At 34.1% G+C, this 19661-nt stretch overlaps 2 protein-coding genes and 1 long non-coding RNA gene across 3 annotated transcripts in view; 2 read left to right on the forward strand and 1 right to left on the reverse strand.

Moving 5' to 3' along the window:
• The window catches only part of LOC139499401 (uncharacterized), a 333926-nt gene that overhangs the window by 18274 nt on the left and 295991 nt on the right, over window positions 1–19661 (forward strand). The window lies entirely within an intron of this gene.
• On the reverse strand, window positions 61–3231 carry LOC139499391 (uncharacterized). The gene is made up of 2 exons (XR_011658181.1): window positions 3035–3231; window positions 61–2305 (listed from the first exon to the last, which is right to left on the reverse strand). It is a non-coding gene; the product is annotated as an uncharacterized lncRNA (long non-coding RNA).
• LOC139499310 (uncharacterized) lies at window positions 6618–7796 on the forward strand. Its single transcript, XM_071287978.1, has one exon. It carries the CDS (start codon window positions 6618–6620, stop codon window positions 7794–7796), a length of 1179 nt encoding a protein of 392 aa, XP_071144079.1.

Raw genomic sequence — 19661 nt, forward strand, 5'->3', positions numbered from 1 at the left:
GCAACTGTCTCATTTGCGTTTACCTAAAACCACTTTCTATTCATAACATAATTCATGCAATCAAAATGGTACATTTATTGCAAATGTTAAAGATATAACAACATTTTATCTCTTACACCAAATACATATAGGAAGATGTGGTATGAGTGCCAATGAGACAACTCTCCATCCGAGTAACAATTTATACCATTATTGGTCAAGGCACGGCCTTCAACACGGAGCTTTGACTCTAAGTTCGTTTTCTATTTTCTTCAATAATTTCTTATCATAGTTACTAAAGTCAATGGAATATTGAAGTCTCAGAAAAGCTTTTAATCTCTGATCTTTGATGTTTTTACTGTGTAACATGTCATAATTAATGACTAAAATGTTACTGTTAATGTTGCGTTTGTAATTGTTCCAGATATGGCCCCATTCAATCACTTGGTATTGTGTTTTCAAATAATCATCACTCAACACAACTACATAATTGTTTGAGCTGGATGTATGCTTTATTATTTGATCAACATGGACTCCACCCAAGTCAAAATCTCTTGGCGGTAAACAAACTTTAAAAACAATTGTTTCAAGATATGTCGTTAAGACACCTATCATCCATTGTCTGATGTCTTCTTTGTCTTCACTGAATGACATATAAATATCAAATGTAGACGTCTGTTCGACAGGATTGATAATATTTAACTTAAATCTATGTCTGAATTTCCTTAAGAGTAAATATATTTCGTATTTAAAAATGAATCGCGTTAATGTAGCTATAAGTATGATTAGAAATGAGCCCACAATTAAATACTGCTCGTTTGCTAAATACTTCTTTCGAAAACTACAGTTATCGGTCATATAAAATGTTATTAACTCTTCTTTCCTCTGTCGACATACGATCCGATCAGGTCTAACCAATAATCTGTTCTGATATTCCAACCAATTTGCAATCCATTTCTTTTTACAGGAACACTCAATTGTAATGTTGCCTATAACAACTTTCCTTCCATTTTTCATTAACTGTATATTTCGATGAAGGTCTGTTATTTGATTGTTTTCAACGTTGATAAGTTTTAGTGTTTCAATTCCATAGACGAGAGATCTAAAACTTTAATTTTATTAAATGATAAATCGATCGCGACCGTGCGATTTAAATATGCTCTGTTTTCGAGAATCGTTATAAAGTTGTGACTCGGATCAATATCTAAATTAGCCTGTTGAGGGAATGCACTTGGAATTTTGTACTTTTTACTACGACTACAATTCACAACAACACGTTTTCTGGAAGGTTGTTCAAAACAGTTACAGCTTAGTGGGCATTTTTGTTCTACTGATATATTGCAAACAAAAAGGTCCTCTGGTACATTAACTGCCAAGTTTCCTCTCAAACTGATAGGATATTTGCATACCGTCTGACCTCCTACGTTAAAGTTCTTTCTGGCCAATTTTATTATAGGAACAAGCCAAGAAAACTTGCAATCACAAAACCAAGGGTTATCTCCCAAACGAAAGCTGTACTTGAAAGATATTATTTTTACAATTGAACCACGGGTAAATCCTATATCTGACATATTTGGTAAGTGAGACATTTTATTATGGTTCATAAATATATCTCCACCACCAGTGACATGTTCCATTTTCCAGTGTAATTGGTTTGTAAATTTCGATATTTGATTGTAGTTGAGATAAAGTTTAGAAAACCAGTAACCAACGAATATATTTGTAACGCTTATAAGGATGTTTCCACGAAGATTGATAAATAAGAGCGACCCGGGTCGGTAACTAAATGTTCTTGGCTCTATATACTGTATGACATTATATGATAAATCTAATTTCCTAAGATTCTTAAGTTTGAAGAAAGTTGTATTTTCCAAATTAGCGATTTTATTTTATGACAAATCCAATGTATCCAGGAATGGAAAGCATTCAAAATCTGATCCAGTTATATTTTTAATTTCATTGCTGTTAAAATCTATCTCAACAGTCTGGTTTGAATGCAGTAGACGCTTCGGAATAGATGTCATATATGAATATGCATATATAATCTTATAAAATATTGTATTCTTAGAGCAATGATTAGTTCCAACACTTTTTTTAGATTTAGTTCACAAATTGAACTTGTAAATTTCCCGATCGACCAAATGGGACGTGAACGGGATGCACAACATTTAATTACAGTGGAACCACCAAAATGTCCGTAAAGTCCAGTTATCGTCTTGCAAGACAGTGGACACATTAGGTTTGGTGTCGAAACAGCGTTTGTTATCCACTTAAAATAACCTGCATTTAATGTCTCTGATATCATAAGAACTAGGAGCATACAAATCTGAAATAGATATCAACATCACTGTGAAAAGGTCTGATTTGTTATTAAAATGTTCCTGCTTTCGGTATTTGATAGCTACAAAACACTAGGTAGGGACAAACCTTGTTTGCTGTACTAAAGTGTTCTATATTCATTTTTATCAACACATACTACATGATTGTCCATATAGATTTCATATTTTGTGCATGACGTACTTGCCTGTGTGATTGACATTTTGGGAAGGAATAAAACATCCCGTTTAATTTTCGGATAGGTTAAGTCGATATTGTTGAAGTAAAAAATGGATGCACGAGTTTAAATATAAACTATCACGATTCAAATGTTTTCTTTGGAAATTCATATTTAAATACAATAGGAAAATAAAAAAACAAATATGAAAGTAACTCGAATATGTTTAACTGTGAGGACGTGTAAACAACGACAATACACAAATATTTAATGGGAACCTTAAATTCAATGCTATTTTTACGTGTGTACCTTTTATATATTTGTACTGTTTTGAGTATGTATTTTGTGTTAAGTATTGTAGCTTTAATTTATTTCTTCATAAATCAAACATTTTTTTTCTCGTTGAAATGATTAACGCTTTACATATAATAACATAATGCAGCAAGGATTCTCTCATTGTTGGTTATTTCTACTTCACATGATCTCAAGTAGAGAGTTGTCCCATTGGCATTCATACCACATTTTTTTCCAAACCAATATGTTGCTTAATACTTGTCTTACCTACATTATGATTTTAATGTCAATTTCCCCAAATATCAAGCTTTGTATCCTATGTCTTTGTTAGTCACATTATTCCAACTGCTTTAAAAGTGGAAGAAAATCGACAAATATCACAATGAACTACATAATGACTGTATGCTGAAAAAAAACTACACATGAAAGGAAGGATATAAATAAATGAAAACAATAAACTGAATGTGGGCGACACCCAAGAGTGTTTATGATACACACACATATTTTGTAAGAAAAACTGTGCTATTACAAAACATTTTCTTTGCTACCAGAGCAGATGCTACTTCAATTCGATAAATATGATACCACTGATTCGCAATTCGAAATTAAATATAGATTTTTATTTCTTATAACAACGTGCAATCTTTCTAACAATGATACCTTTTAATAGATAAGAATAGTAAATTGAGAAGTTCAACTTTATATTAAAGCTAAAAAGATTATGAATGAGTTTGGTCTCAACAATTCTAAGTAATTCCAAGGGAAATACCACTGAAGGTTTTTATTGTGTTTGATATCTTTTTTGGTTGGATATTATTTTTTGTTTTTGTTACATTGAACATTTTTGGAATTATATTTGTTTGCTGACATTCTGAGTAATCCGGTACTCATTGAAATTGTTTTTACACTTTTATTTGTTGCATATATAAAGGATGTGGTACGATTGTCATTGAGAAAAATTTAGTGGGGTTTGTGTTGATTAGTCTTTAGTTTTCTACGTTGTGTCTTCTGTACTATTATTCGTCTGTTTGTTTTGTTTTTAGCCATGGAGTTGTCAGTTTATTTTCTATCTACGAGTTTGGCTCTCCCTCTGGTACTTTCGTCCATCTACAAAAGAGATCAAATGACACAAAAATTTACACCTTTAGGTCACCGTACGGTCTTCAGCAATGAACAAAGCCCGTACGCACAGTCAGCTATAAAAGGCCCCTAAATATCAAAGTAAAACAATTCAAGCGAAAAAAGTAACGACCTAATTTGTGAAAAAATGAACGAAAAACAAATATATAACACATAAACAAATGACAACCACTGAATTACAGACTGCAGATTTAGGACAGACACATACATATAGAATAGGGTTAAACATGTTTGCAGGATATTATCACTCTCATAACCTTGGACAGTGGTGTAACAGTACAACTTAGGAACGAAATATAAACTCATCAGATTGATACAACTTATATGTTGATATTTATGATTAATTGAAGTCTGGAGCTGGCATGTCAGTTAACTGCTAGTGAGTCTGCTATTATTTATGTATTATGGTCATTTTGTTTATTTTCTTTGGTTACATCTTCTGACATCAGACTCGGACTTCTCTTGAACTGAATTTTAATGTGCGTATTGTAATGCGTTTACTTTTCCACATTGGCTAGAGGTATAGGGGGAGGGTTGAGATCTCATAAACATGTCTAACCCCGACGCATTTGTGCGCCTGTCCGAAGTCAGGAGCCTCTGGCCTTTGTTAGTCTTGTATTACTTTTAATTTTAGTTTCTTATGTACAATTTGGAGTTTAGTATGGCGTTCATTATTACTGAACTAGTATATATTTGTTTAAATAAAGTCGACATCTACAAGAGAGGTCTTACAGTACATATATCAGATGAGTTATTCTGATATTAGTTAATTGAATTAACTAACACAAGATTACGTCTGACAAAATACCGACGAGACAGAACCAAACGACACAAGCTTCAAGAAGTCATCAACATTGCAGTATGTACCGACGAGACAGAACCAAACGACACAAGCACCAAGAAGTCATCAAGATTGCAGTATGTACGGACGAGACAGAACCAAACGACACAAGCTTCAAGAAGTCATCAACATTGCAGTATGTACCGACGAGACAGAACCAAACGACACAAGCACCAAGAAGTCATCAAGATTGCAGTATGTACGGACGAGACAGAACCAAACGACACAAGCTTCAAGAAGTCATCAACATTGCAGTATGTACCGACGAGACAGAACCAAACGACACAAGCACCAAGAAGTCATCAAGATTGCAGTATGTACGGACGAGACAGAACCAAACGACACAAGCTTCAAGAAGTCATCAACATTGCAGTATGTACCGACGAGACAGAACCAAACGACACAAGCACCAAGAAGTCATCAAGATTGCAGTATGTACGGACGAGACAGAACCAAACGACACAAGCTTCAATAAGTCATCAAGATTGCAGTATGTACGGACGAGACAGAACCAAACGACACAAGCATCAAGAAGTCATCAAGATTGCAGTATGTACCGACGAGACAAAACCAAACGACACCAGCATCAAGAAGTCATCAAGATTGCAGTATGTACCGACGAGACAAAACCAAACGATACAAGCATCAAGAGGTCATCAAGATTGCAGTATGTACCGACGAGACAAAACCAAACGATACAAGCATCAAGAAGTCATCAAGATTGCAGTATGTACCGACGAGACAAAACCAAACGACACCAGCATCAAGAAGTCATCAAGATTGCAGTATGTACCGACGAGACAAAACCAAACGACACAAGCATCAAGAAGTCATCAAGATTGCAGTATGTACCGACGAGACAAAACCAAACGACACAAGCATCAAGGAGTCATCAAGATTGCAGTATGTACCGACGAGACAAAACCAAACGACACCAGCATCAAGAAGTCATCTAGATTGCAGTTTGTACCGACGAGACAAAACCAAACGACACAAGCATCAAGAAGTCATCAAGATTACAGTATGAAGCTCTACATTGCACCGAATCGAACAACGTGAAACAAAGAACAGAACATGTCGAAAGAAGAAGCGGATAATACCAGACGCATAGGTAAGAAATAAACTTAATAACGACATGGCTACAGAAGAAAAAGATAATCAGGTAATACATAATACACCAAACAAAACATAGAAAACTAAAGACTGAGCAACAAATATCCCAGCAAAAACCTATTAGTGCGATCTCAGGCGCTATGGAAAAGTAAGTAGATTCTCCTCCACATGGTGTACCGGTTTCAACTATTGCAGAAATTATAAGTTACATTTGTTTTTCATAAAATGTACTATTACAATTGTTCAACGTCTATTTGAAATACTTAAACGTCTATAGCTGATTGATTTAAAAAAAAGAAAACCACACGATAGATTACTAATCATATATAATCACATGATATTTCCCGTAGACGGAAATGTTAAATGAATGACTAAAATAAATAACAATAATAATCAACAAAAGTCAAGTATCGAGTTCCGATGTATAATCTTTAACATTTATAAACGAAAAAAATAAAGCTTTAATTTCCTATTTTAAATTATTAAGAGCTGAGTATGGTTGTAACATATTTTGTAGGCCCGACTACTATAGCAGATGTACGCATTCTGTCTTTTCTGTTTGTCCGTCCAACATTTGTTTACATATTTTTCACGTAGGTATGGTTTTGATTTCTTAATTATATTTCTTTATAATATTTTTGTTTGTTCACGTTTGTTGACTTGATGACTGCGGACTGTTGTATGAAATGGCAATTTTATAATCACTATCCGGATTAGTGAACGACACAAGCACCAAGAAGTCATCAAGATTGCAGTATGTACGGACGAGACAGAACCAAACGACACAAGCTTCAAGAAGTCATCAACATTGCAGTATGTACCGACGAGACAGAACCAAACGACACAAGCACCAAGAAGTCATCAAGATTGCAGTATGTACGGACGAGACAGAACCAAACGACACAAGCTTCAATAAGTCATCAAGATTGCAGTATGTACGGACGAGACAGAACCAAACGACACAAGCTTCAAGAAGTCATCAACATTGCAGTATGTACCGACGAGACTGAACCAAACGACACAAGCACCAAGAAGTCATCAAGATTGCAGTATGTACGGACGAGACAGAACCAAACGACACAAGCTTCAAGAAGTCATCAACATTGCAGTATGTACCGACGAGACAGAACCAAACGACATAAGCACCAAGAAGTCATCAAGATTGCAGTATGTACGGACGAGACAGAACCAAACGACACAAGCTTCAAGAAGTCATCAACATTGCAGTATGTACCGACGAGACAGAACCAAACGACACAAGCACCAAGAAGTCATCAAGATTGCAGTATGTACGGACGAGACAGAACCAAACGACACAAGCTTCAAGAAGTCATCAACATTGCAGTATGTACCGACGAGACAGAACCAAACGACACAAGCACCAAGAAGTCATCAAGATTGCAGTATGTACGGACGAGACAGAACCAAACGACACAAGCTTCAATAAGTCATCAAGATTGCAGTATGTACGGACGAGACAGAACCAAACGACACAAGCATCAAGAAGTCATCAAGATTGCAGTATGTACGGACGAGACCGAACCAAACGACACAAGCACCAAGAAGTCATCAAGATTGCAGTATGTACGGACGATACAGAACCAAACGACACAAGCTTCAATAAGTCATCAAGATTGCAGTATGTACGGACGAGACAGAACCAAACGACACAAGCATCAAGAAGTCATCAAGATTGCAGTATGTACGGACGAGACCGAACCAAACGACACAAGCACCAAGAAGTCATCAAGATTGCAGTATGTACTGACGAGACAAAACCAAACGACACAAGCATCAAGAAGTCATCAAGATTGCAGTATGTACCGACGAGACAGAACCAAACGACACAAGCATCAAGAAGTCATCAAGATTGCAGTATGTACCGACGAGACAGAACCAAACGACACAAGCATCAAGAAGTCATCTAGATTGTAGTATGTACCGACGAGACAGAACCAAACGACACAAGCATCAAGAAGTCATCAAGATTGCAGTATGTACCGACGAGACAAAACCAAACGACACAAGCATCAAGAAGTCATCAAGATTGCAGTATGTACCGACGAGACAAAACCAAACGATACAAGCATCAAGAGGTCATCAAGATTGCAGTATGTACCGACGAGACAAAACCAAACGATACAAGCATCAAGAATTCATCAAGATTGCAGTATGTACCGACGAGACAAAACCAAACGACACCAGCATCAAGAAGTCATCTAGATTGCAGTATGTACCGACGAGACAAAACCAAACGACGCAAGCATCAAGAAGTCATCTAGATTGCAGTATGTACTGACGAGACAAAACCAAACGACACAAGCATCAAGAAGTCATCAAGATTGCAGTATGTACCGACGAGACAAAACCAAACGACACAAGCATCAAGAAGTCATCAAGATTGCAGTATGTACCGACGAGACAAAACCAAACGACACAAGCATCAAGAAGTCATCAAGATTGCAGTATGTACCGACGAGACAAAACCAAACGACACAAGCATCAAGAAGTCATCAAGATTGCAGTATGTACCGACGAGACAAAACCAAACGACACAAGCATCAAGGAGTCATCAAGATTGCAGTATGTACCGACGAGACAAAACCAAACGACACCAGCATCAAGAAGTCATCTAGATTGCAGTTTGTACCGACGAGACAAAACCAAACGACACAAGCATCAAGAAGTCATCAAGATTACAGTATGAAGCTCTACATTGCACCGAATCGAACAACGTGAAACAAAGAACAGAACATGTCGAAAGAAGAAGCGGATAATACCAGACGCATAGGTAAGAAATAAACTTAATAACGACATGGCTACAGAAGAAAAAGATAATCAGGTAATACATAATACACCAAACAAAACATAGAAAACTAAAGACTGAGCAACAAATATCCCAGCAAAAACCTATTAGTGCGATCTCAGGCGCTATGGAAAAGTAAGTAGATTCTCCTCCACATGGTGTACCGGTTTCAACTATTGCAGAAATTATAAGTTACATTTGTTTTTCATAAAATGTACTATTACAATTGTTCAACGTCTATTTGAAATACTTAAACGTCTATAGCTGATTGATTTAAAAAAAAGAAAACCACACGATAGATTACTAATCATATATAATCACATGATATTTCCCGTAGACGGAAATGTTAAATGAATGACTAAAATAAATAACAATAATAATCAACAAAAGTCAAGTATCGAGTTCCGATGTATAATCTTTAACATTTATAAACGAAAAAAATAAAGCTTTAATTTCCTATTTTAAATTATTAAGAGCTGAGTATGGTTGTAACATATTTTGTAGGCCCGACTACTATAGCAGATGTACGCATTCTGTCTTTTCTGTTTGTCCGTCCAACATTTGTTTACATATTTTTCACGTAGGTATGGTTTTGATTTCTTAATTATATTTCTTTATAATATTTTTGTTTGTTCACGTTTGTTGACTTGATGACTGCGGACTGTTGTATGAAATGGCAATTTTATAATCACTATCCGGATTAGTGATTAACATTGGCAATTAGTGCAAGATAAACTCATCATATATACCAGGACTAAATTTAGTATATACACCAGACGCGAGTTTCGTTTACAAAAGATTCATCAGTGACGCTCGAATCCAAAAATGTTAAAAAGGCCAAATGAAGTACAAAGTTGAAGAGCATTGAGGACCAAAATTCCTAAAAGTTTTGCTAAATACAGCTAAAGAAATATTCCTTTGACTTTTCAATATAATAACGAACAGTAAACATCATCGATGTTACCCATGTATGCTCTTTAATATCATCAATTCTTTATTCAGAGTCATTAAACATTCATGTACTAAAAACGATTAAATCCTTAGCCCTCGGTCACACCTTAACGGATAGCTCGAACGGATGACTAACGGATAACTTTTTTTCAATCCGTTGATGTCCTTTAGACGTCCGTTCTTATCCGTTAGACGTCCATCCATATTCGTTGCATGTCCGTTTAGCGTGCGTTTTATCCGTCGACGTCCGTTCTGTCCGGTGGAAATTGTTTTTAGCATGTTCCAAACTTTGAACGTACGTCCAACGGATAATATTTCCGTTGAACATCAGGTAGGCGTCCGTTTTGTACGGAACGCGTCCGTTTCGTTTCCGTTTTGTATCCTTTACTTGTCCTTTGAATGTCCGTCGGAGGTCTGAAAGTTAAGTTCACCAACAGACTTCTACCGGACGTTTTAAGGATAAAACGGATATAGAACGAATGAGAAACAGACTTTTAACGGACGTATAACGGATAAAACTGATGCTGAACGGATCTGAAACGAATAAATGCCAATTGAAAATTTCACGTCAGAAATGCCAATTATCGGTATGTCAGATTTCTTAATTTTCATGAATTCTTATTATTCATAATCGATTGTAGAGTAAGGGCACCTCTTCACAATCAAGCAGCTCTTATTCAGGCCTGACACTACCTTTTGGTGACATTTTGAAGAACAAACCAAACCAGTTACACAGAAACATTTTGAATATTTATGCGATTTACATGTATTATTATTGTCCCTTTAATTTTTCCGTATATCTTGTTTATACATTTTATCCGGTATGTCAATTTTGTGTGGTACCCGTCCGTTGGATGAACGTTTGACATCCATTCTGTCCTGTACGTTTCCGTTTCTCGTACGGTTTTTGTACGTTGTGTATTCGATACACGTCCGTTTTATTCGCTCAGTACAGTAACGGACTCCCAACGGATAAAAATTTTGTCAACGGACAACTATTATTTTCATCCGTTAGTCGTCCGTTCGTGCTATCCGGTAAGGTGTGACCGAGGCTAAAAATAAATATTTCATATTTGCTGATGACGCCACCGGGTGCGGGAGTTTCTCACTGCATTGAATACGCATAGGTGGCTCTTGTCAGCTCTTTGGTCGGGTTGTTGCCTCTTTGATACAGTCCCTATTTAGATTCTCAATTTTAATTTTATTATATATTTAAGATGTGTTTGCACTTGAAGTCGTCCTTAACATAAATACATATTGTATTTATATAAAAGGACTATACAATAAGTGGTGTGTATATCAATGAGGAAATTGGATGCATTTTATCTTACACTTTGCTGCGGACCCTAAATAAAACCCAGTAACACATAATTCCTGTCTTAAGGGTGTCATTTGACAAATTATGTTTATGGGAATAAAGACATAAAAATCATCAAGATACATAACAGTTTTTAAAGGTCATAATAAAAATACACTTTTTCTCATATTTAGAATGGGAACGTTATAGGATCAAACGATAAATTCCAAGCAGAAACTGTCGAATATTTATACATGAGTTTTCACAAAAACATATTATACTGATTTACATGTATTTGATTGCATCTGTATTTCTCTTATCCGATAAAAGAAACATTTGATTGCCTTCAGAATCCCTTACTATTTGAATTTAAGAAAAAAGTGTATTCAGACAGAAGTATGTTATGACACATTTCAGTATAGAGCACGTTGAATGTATTGTAAAGCATAGTAGAAAACAAATGATAACAAGCAGGCTTTGTAGAGTATTTTTTGTTTTTTTATGACCTCGGTTTCTTGAGACATTGGCTTTTTTTCCAGACAACAAAAACGCCTTGATTGACAAAACTTTACTATTAATAAATATTAATATCCTTTCTTTATCCTGTTTATTGTAGACACGTTTCCGCAGTACAACTTACACTAATTTACTCTAAAGTACTTTTAACAATTGTAAATAAAAATCACGTTGTGCAATGCAAGATTTTAGGTATCGACCGATTGTAGGGCCGTAGATGCGCTTATGTGTATAATATAAATATTTGAAGGCTAAAATCTATTGATGATAAAATATAAAAGCACACCGATAAAAAACAATGTGTACATATTTTATTATAATTTAGAATAAGTAACTTTTAGAATAAGTTTATTTATAGAATCAATACATTTATACTCATCGATTCTTAATTTACTGACTTGATAACAACATCACAGTAAAAATAAGAATATGTTGTCCTGTTTTCTTCAGGTACAGACAAACTTCAAAACCATTTCGTTGGATGTATTAAAGAACTTTTGTAAAAATTAACAGCTTAATCACCACATTACGCTTCCCGTATGCATACCTGGCATCAATTTTCAAGTAGAGAAGAAGGCTTTATATCAATTGCAGCAACTAAATTTGAAACCAGATATTTCAAACAACAATTAAGGTGGTACCTAACACTTTCACTAAAATTAATTTGGCTCGTTTAATTTTATAAAATTTTGTCAAAGTATTTACTTTGACCCTTTAACAAAAATATAAAAATTTCAAAAATTTGGAACCAACCATTTTGTCAGAAAAATTACACTGGTTATATAGCAGTTTGACAAACACTAATTTTGATCATTGAGAAGCTTAATATTCCCTTTACAACACAACGTAATTAAAACGTTAAGCTGACTTTACAGAGTTATCTCCCTGTAGTGTTAGGTACCACCTTAAATTTAACAGAAGAACGTTTGTTTGATAGGATTGTGTGATGTTTTGTAGACCATGGTCACATGACACAAAATTAACAACTTCACACGTAACATTAACAATTGTTTGATAGGATTGTGTGATGTTTTGTAGACCATGGCCAAAAGACACAAAATTAACAACTTCACACGTAACATTGACAATTGTTTGATAGGATTGTGTGATGTTTTGAAGACCATGGCCAAAAGACACAAAATTAACAACTTCACACGTAACATTAACAATTACATGTTAGGATAGGATTGTGTGATTTTTTGTAGACCATGGCCAAATGACACAAAATTAACAACTTCACACGTAACATTAACAATTACATGTTAGGATAGGATTGTGTGATGTTTTGTAGACCATGGCCAAATGACACAAAATTAACAACTTCACACGTAACATTGACAATTGTTTGATAGGATTGTGTGATGTTTTGAAGACCATGGCCAAAAGACACAAAATTAACAACTTCACACGTAACATTAACAATTACATGTTAGGATAGGATTGTGTGATTTTTTGTAGACCATGGCCAAATGACACAAAATTAACAACTTCACACGTAACATTAACAATTACATGTTAGGATAGGATTGTGTGATGTTTTGTAGACCATGGCCAAATGACACAAAATTAACAACTTCACACGTAACATTAACAATTACATGTTAGGATAGGATTGTGTGATGTTTTGTAGACCATGGCCAAATGACACAAAATTAACCACTTCACACGTAACATTAACAATTACATGTTAGGATAGGAGTGTGTGATTGTTTGTAGACCCTGGCCAAAAGACACAAAATTAACAACTTCACACGTAACATTAACAATTACATGTTAGTCATTAATAATGACATGTTACACAGTACTAATATAAAAGATCAAAAACTTAAAGCCTTTTTTAGACTGCAGTACCCCATTGACTTTAGTAACTTCGATATAAAATTATTGAAGAAAAATTGAAAACAAACTCAATTGTAAGAGATGAAATTGTGTTACATCTGTAACATGTTGCAATAGATATGTACCATTCTAATTGCAAGATTGCAAAGTGGTTTCAGGGGAACGTCAATGAGAAAGTTGTTTTGCTCTTTCAATTGTTTTTTTTTTTTACTTTTAGGATTTTTATTTTTTTCATATTCGAACTTCATTTATTATTGAAAGCCCAAAAGTGACTTTAAGCTGTTTGGGTAAACTGTATGTGTTACATAGCAGATAATCATCTCATTGGCAAACATATCAGATTTTTTAAAAACTTCTCACTGGAGTCAATATTAGTAACACGACGTGTTCCACAAGTGGTGCAGGTTTTGATATCAACCCAATTTATTGGTGGGGTTTGTTCTGCTCAGTGTTTAGTTTTTCTATGTTATGTTTTGTGAACTGTTGGTTTGAATGTTTGTTTGGTATCCCTAATCTCAGTTCTATCCCTTTAAGACAAGTTCAGGAAATATGACAGCTCCATATATTGTATAAAAAACCTGATGTTTATTATGGTTGCAAATTATACTTAAAAAGACGATGATATTAGAAAATTTCCCTTTCAACAATGTTTTGCCGCAAAATGACTTCCTATGGGGATGTTGAAATTTAGTAGAAGTTTTGAATAGTTTGTGATATCGAAAACCCTGATCTTTTTGCATCGTTGTTTGGTCCCGCATTGCCTTGCAGTATAGATTTTAGGTAACTGTGTTGTAATGCATCTTAAAAAGTGTTATTGTATTGTCTATGTAAATAATTAATTTTACCAATGTGACGTATATTGGTACCGTCATTGTGCTACGATAATTTTTTATTTTCTTGTCTTTCGTTTTTACTTTTGTGCTTTTTCTATATGTTTCTTTTTTTTTCTTAGTTAGCATAATTGTTTGTTTACATAGTGACTAAAATTATAACACAATATCGACTGCTAAAACACTTTATTGGACAATTTGACTTGTCATGTCTGTTTTTTTTTTTTTTTTCACCAAATTTTGTTAATATGATGGAATTTTATACTACTGTCGTACACGTGAGATAGTTAGCTCACTTTAAAACCAGGGTTTATCCATCATTTATTAAATCGAAAAATGTCTGTACCAAGTCAGGAATATGGAAGTTGTGATACATTCGTTTGATGTGTTTCAGCTTTAACTTTGCCATTTGAATATGGACCTTCTGGTTTGACTTTTCCTAGGAGGTCGGTACTTTCATTATTTTTTGTGTTGTCAACCGTGAAATCATGGTCAAAACCGTTGTCTATTATATAATTTGAAAGGTGCATATAAATAATGAACAATTGCCTTTAACCTAACGTTTATACGACCATACCTTTATGATAAACTCCTAACTAAACATTAACCAGATACGGGATGGGCTAACAGAACAGAAAACATATTTCCACCTGCTATAACAATCGGTCATACAAAAATGTTGCAACCATAACAATGCATAATAAGCTCTTTATTATATCAGATAGGAAATAATAGCTTTAGTTTCTTCATTGTTACATATTTGAATTGATACATCTGAACTCGATACTTGACTGTTGTTGATCATAGTGGTATCTATTATTGTCATTCTTTTAACATTTCCGTCTAGGGGTAAGTGTCTTGTGATTATATATGATTGATTTACTATCATGTGATAATATATGATTGACTTACTATCATGTGGTTGTCTGTGTTTATATTAACCAATCAACTATCGAAGTTTAAGTATTTCCATCAGTTTTTTAAAAATTGTGAAAGTGCATTGTATAAAAAAACAAATGTGAATAATAATACATGTATCTGAATTAGTTGAAACCGGGGGAACATGTGGTGCAGAATCTGTTAAGCTTTCATTAGCATCTGAGCTCTTTAAGTTGTTGCTGCGATTGTTGTTGCTTGGTCTTTAGTTTTTATGTTGTGTTCACTACAAACCATTAAAGTCTGAAATGGCCTATATATGTACTCGACTGTACTGATTTTTACTCGACCAGTATGAATTGGTCTGACTTTTACTTGACATTACTCGACCCCAGTCTGAACCATACTCGACTGTACTGAATCGTACTTTACCCTTATCTTTGCCGTTGAAAGTAGTCTGAACTATAACTCGACCAGTCTGAAACAGTCTTAACCCATTCTTGATCTGTACTCGACCTATTTTTCCAGTCTAAACCATACTTAACCAAAGGTCTGAACAATACTCGACCAGTCTGAACCATACTAGACCAAATAACCTCTACTTTTTTAACTGTTAAAATAAATTTCTTTTTAACTGACATATATAACAGCCAACAAAATTGATAAATTGTTTAACCTTATATTAGAAATATATCTATTATTATATTTAGGATAAAAAAAAATAATATATATAATTTATATCAAAAAGGGATAACATTAAATAAATGAATAAAATTGATTTTCGGAGTAGTGGTGAAATATAAAGTATAACCTCTGCTTGGGGCAAACTCATAAATAAGATCACACCTGGTCAGAGGTATTAAATTCTAAATAACATTTATTCAAAATTGAAACATCCTGTTTAACTTAAAAAACAAGGCCTTTCGAATATACAAGATAAGTAATACACAAATTTAAGAAAATAGGGCTTTCTTTTTGCCTACAGGTAAAACACTCATGTATTTAGGCAATTATGCCATATTAAAGTGCTTAATGAATGCCATGTCTTTAATTTGACAAAAAAATACTTAAATCAATTGAAATGAATTTTTACTGTTACTTTGGAACACATTTCCTTTTTAAAAAAAAGGTTATCAAAGAGGGACGAAAGATATCAAAGGGACAGTCAAACTCAAACACTAGGGGTGATCTCAGGTGCTCCGGAAGGGTAAGCAGATCCGGCTCCACATGCGGCACCCGTCGTGTTGCTTATATGATAACAAATCCGGTAAATAGTCTAATTCGGTAGGTAACATTCATGAAAGGGTAGGGGATTGTAGTTACGACGTAAAGAACATATCCGATATAATTTTGAAACGGTTATTCCATAACGGTCAACCAACTCGTGATGGCGTCCGTAAAATTTACGAAGGGATGATTTCAACTTCACCATTTGGAACTCTTGGTTTAATAGCTTCCTTGTGAGCAGCAACCCTCTATCAAGAAAATCATGATAGGAAATGCAAGCACGGGAATATCGTATTAATTGGGAGATATATACCTATTAGATTATTAAGGATCACTATGGTAATTCTATTATCATGATTATATTAAATTCTTTGTTTAATGAAACAAAACAATTGAGGTCTCATTTTTTTAAAATTTATTCAGTTGTTTTATATACTATTTTATATAAATCGTAATAAAAAAAACATTCACTGCATTATTAACTAAAGTCAACTGACAACATAAATCTATACTAGGCTTAAGTACATGGTGAAAAATAGTCCAGTTAATAGCATAAAATACTTCAGAAATATTCATAACATTTTAAATTATATTGAAAATATTAGTCACAATTCATTTTTAAGATTATTTGATCAGCTTATTTTTATATATTTTAAAGATGATATATATAATTATGTAAGTGTTGATTAATATTGTGTTCAAGTTATATTATGATTGATTATTGTGAAATTTTAATTTCAATACTATATTGAATACATTTTTAATATCAAGTTGTTGTTCAAATCTCATTTTTATTAAAAATATTTCCTAAATTGATAAAATTCAGTTGATAGATACAAATAATAGGTCTAGGTTGGTTAAGACTTGGTCGAGTTTGGTTCAGACTAGGTTGAGTATGGTTCAGACTAGGTCGAGTACGGTTCAGACTAGGTCGAGTAAGGTTCAGACTAGGTCGAGCATGGCATTGCATGGTTCAGCTCGTTTCTACGTTAGAGTTGATGTTAACTTACCATGTGCCTGTCGGAGTAAGATTCGGTCTAAGTGGATTATGTGTATTTTTAACATAAATCATAGAAAATCGTATGTGAAAATTCAAAGGAATATTTCTTACACTAATTGCCATTGTTGATTAATAGTCCAGGAAAGTGATTACAAATAACAACATCCTTGATAAAGTTGACGAATGGAAACGGGGAATGTGTCAAAATGACAACAATGTGACCAAAAAGCAAACAACAGCCTAATATGAATAAGAGGATGTGGTATGAGTGCCGATGAAACAACCCACATTCTAACTCACATTGCATAAAAAGTTAGCAATTATAGGGCAAAGAACGGCCTTCAACGAGTTGAGTTCTGCCAGATATTGTTTATGATATTTTGTAAGTAGATGTGTTATATAAAGTTGTTTTATGTCACATTCTTTATTTATAAGTCAAGAGCATGTAGTTGTTTTTCGTAAATTATTTTGTTATAAATTAGGCCGTTAGTTTTCTCAATTTAAATGTTCATATATTTTTTTTATGTAGGAGCATTTCAAACTCAACTATACGGTATGGGGTTTTCTTATTATTGACTGCCTAATGATTGCATATATTTGATAACATTCATTTCATTAGAGCGTTGGTATTTTCTTGTCTTCATCCCGCAGTTATCTCCCCTTAAACTGTAAACATCTAGCTTGACAAAGCATATTTATCTCCCCTTAAATGAATTTTACAAAATTAAAACATCCATCAGTTGAATATTTTAACACTGAAAAAATAGTCATTAAAAATGAGTTTTGTTAAAACTTTATTTGTTATTGTTAGATCAAGTTTTATTGAAAGCTACACTTATTTTTATAGTATAAATATATATTATTGGACTGAAATGAAATGCAATTATCAATACATCTTATTGGACTGAAATAGTTATCAAAGGTACCAAGTTTTGATTACCACTTAAGGTGGCTCACCCCAATAAGGACCCCCGGTAGATTTTTTTTATTTTCAAATATTTTGTAGATCTTTTAATGCTGAATCCAAAAATGCAAAGAAAAAAGGGGGTCACCAGGCTCGTTTTCCCCTCAAATTGAAACAAAATGTGCAAGTTTGACCCTTTTTCCAAACATGTCCACCTTTTCAACAATAAAGGTTACATCAAATTCAAAGACTTTTCAAACCAAGTCAGTATGATTATTATGTGAAAAAAACATTAGAATTTAAAATGTAAACGTTAAACTTGGTTATTTTTTTACTTAAAAATCCTTTTATTTTCAGATTTATGTCTAAATTTTGCATTTTCTAATGTCAGTTTAAGGCAAAAAATATTGGTAAAATCGATTTTTCGTAAAATTTCCCCGGTAGATTTTTTTTAAAAACGGATATGTCAAAGCTATGAACTTTTCAAGCATTTGAAGGTAAAATAAAATGGGGGTCACCAGGCTTTTAAAAAAGTTACGAGCTTTTGTTTAACCCCTCTACCCCATTTGGTCTGATTTCAATTAACTCTATTAATTACTTAATTGATGATTCTTTATTGATGGCTTTAGTAAAACTATGTGTGTAATTGTATCAATGAACGATAGCTGAATTCAAATGTGGTTATCGTATCACTGTTTGTTATCAAAAAGCGAAATTTTGACTATTTTGGTGAAATACGGTAATTTTGTCTGGCGCGAGTTGCTTCCCTCTAATTTGGCGCCATTATCGGACCAGAGGAATTTCAAGGTCGCCATTGCCGAGCAGCATACTATATTGATGAATACGACCATGTACATGCATAACAGACATTGTGGCGGATATACAACGATGAAGGTAGAGTTATTACATAAGAAAACATAGATTTCGATATTAGGCAGCCAAATGTTATCAGTATAACGAAAAATACAAACTTGGGGGTTGTCTCAAAATACTCGCTACTGTTGAAAATCACTGCGGCTGAAACCTTGCACGGGCTCAATTTCTGTTCCATGTTTAATGTTATAGATCGTTATAGCTGGTATCTTATTTATGTGTTTATTTTACCCTTTACAGACAAGTTGTAAACATGTCTGGCCAGTTTTGAAAAAATATCCGTGTGCAAACTGCCGAAGAGGAAGGGATGACATCTACTATGTAGCACCACAACTGGCATTTTTACGCTACCGTTTATAGTGTCAATGAATTAGTGTCAATGAATTAGTCTTTTTTTTTTAAATTAATCATCATTTGTAATATCTAATTTCGTAGCCAAGTTGGGGTCATATGTGTGTGGGGTACCCCATAACTTCCCTCGGGATAGTTTCTACTCCTTAGCCCCAACTATATTTCCCTTCCCTTTTTACCCTAAACCCCCCCCCCCCCCCCTTTTACTTCAATAGTTCCATCTCCTTGCTCCAAGACAAAATAAAAATGACAAAATATAATTCCAAGATACCCCCTTTTTCTCTGATCCCTCATTCCCCTGTCTCCTTACCCCTATCCACCCCTCAATTA

Source organism: Mytilus edulis, chromosome 12 (genome assembly GCF_963676685.1).
Source record: "Mytilus edulis chromosome 12, xbMytEdul2.2, whole genome shotgun sequence".
Taxonomy (NCBI): domain Eukaryota; kingdom Metazoa; phylum Mollusca; class Bivalvia; order Mytilida; family Mytilidae; genus Mytilus; species Mytilus edulis.

Bases quoted from the DNA above. Each gene is read 5' to 3' on its own strand.
- LOC139499310 (XM_071287978.1), top strand. From the start codon at position 6,618: ATGTACGGACGAGACAGAACCAAACGACACAAGCTTCAAGAAGTCATC.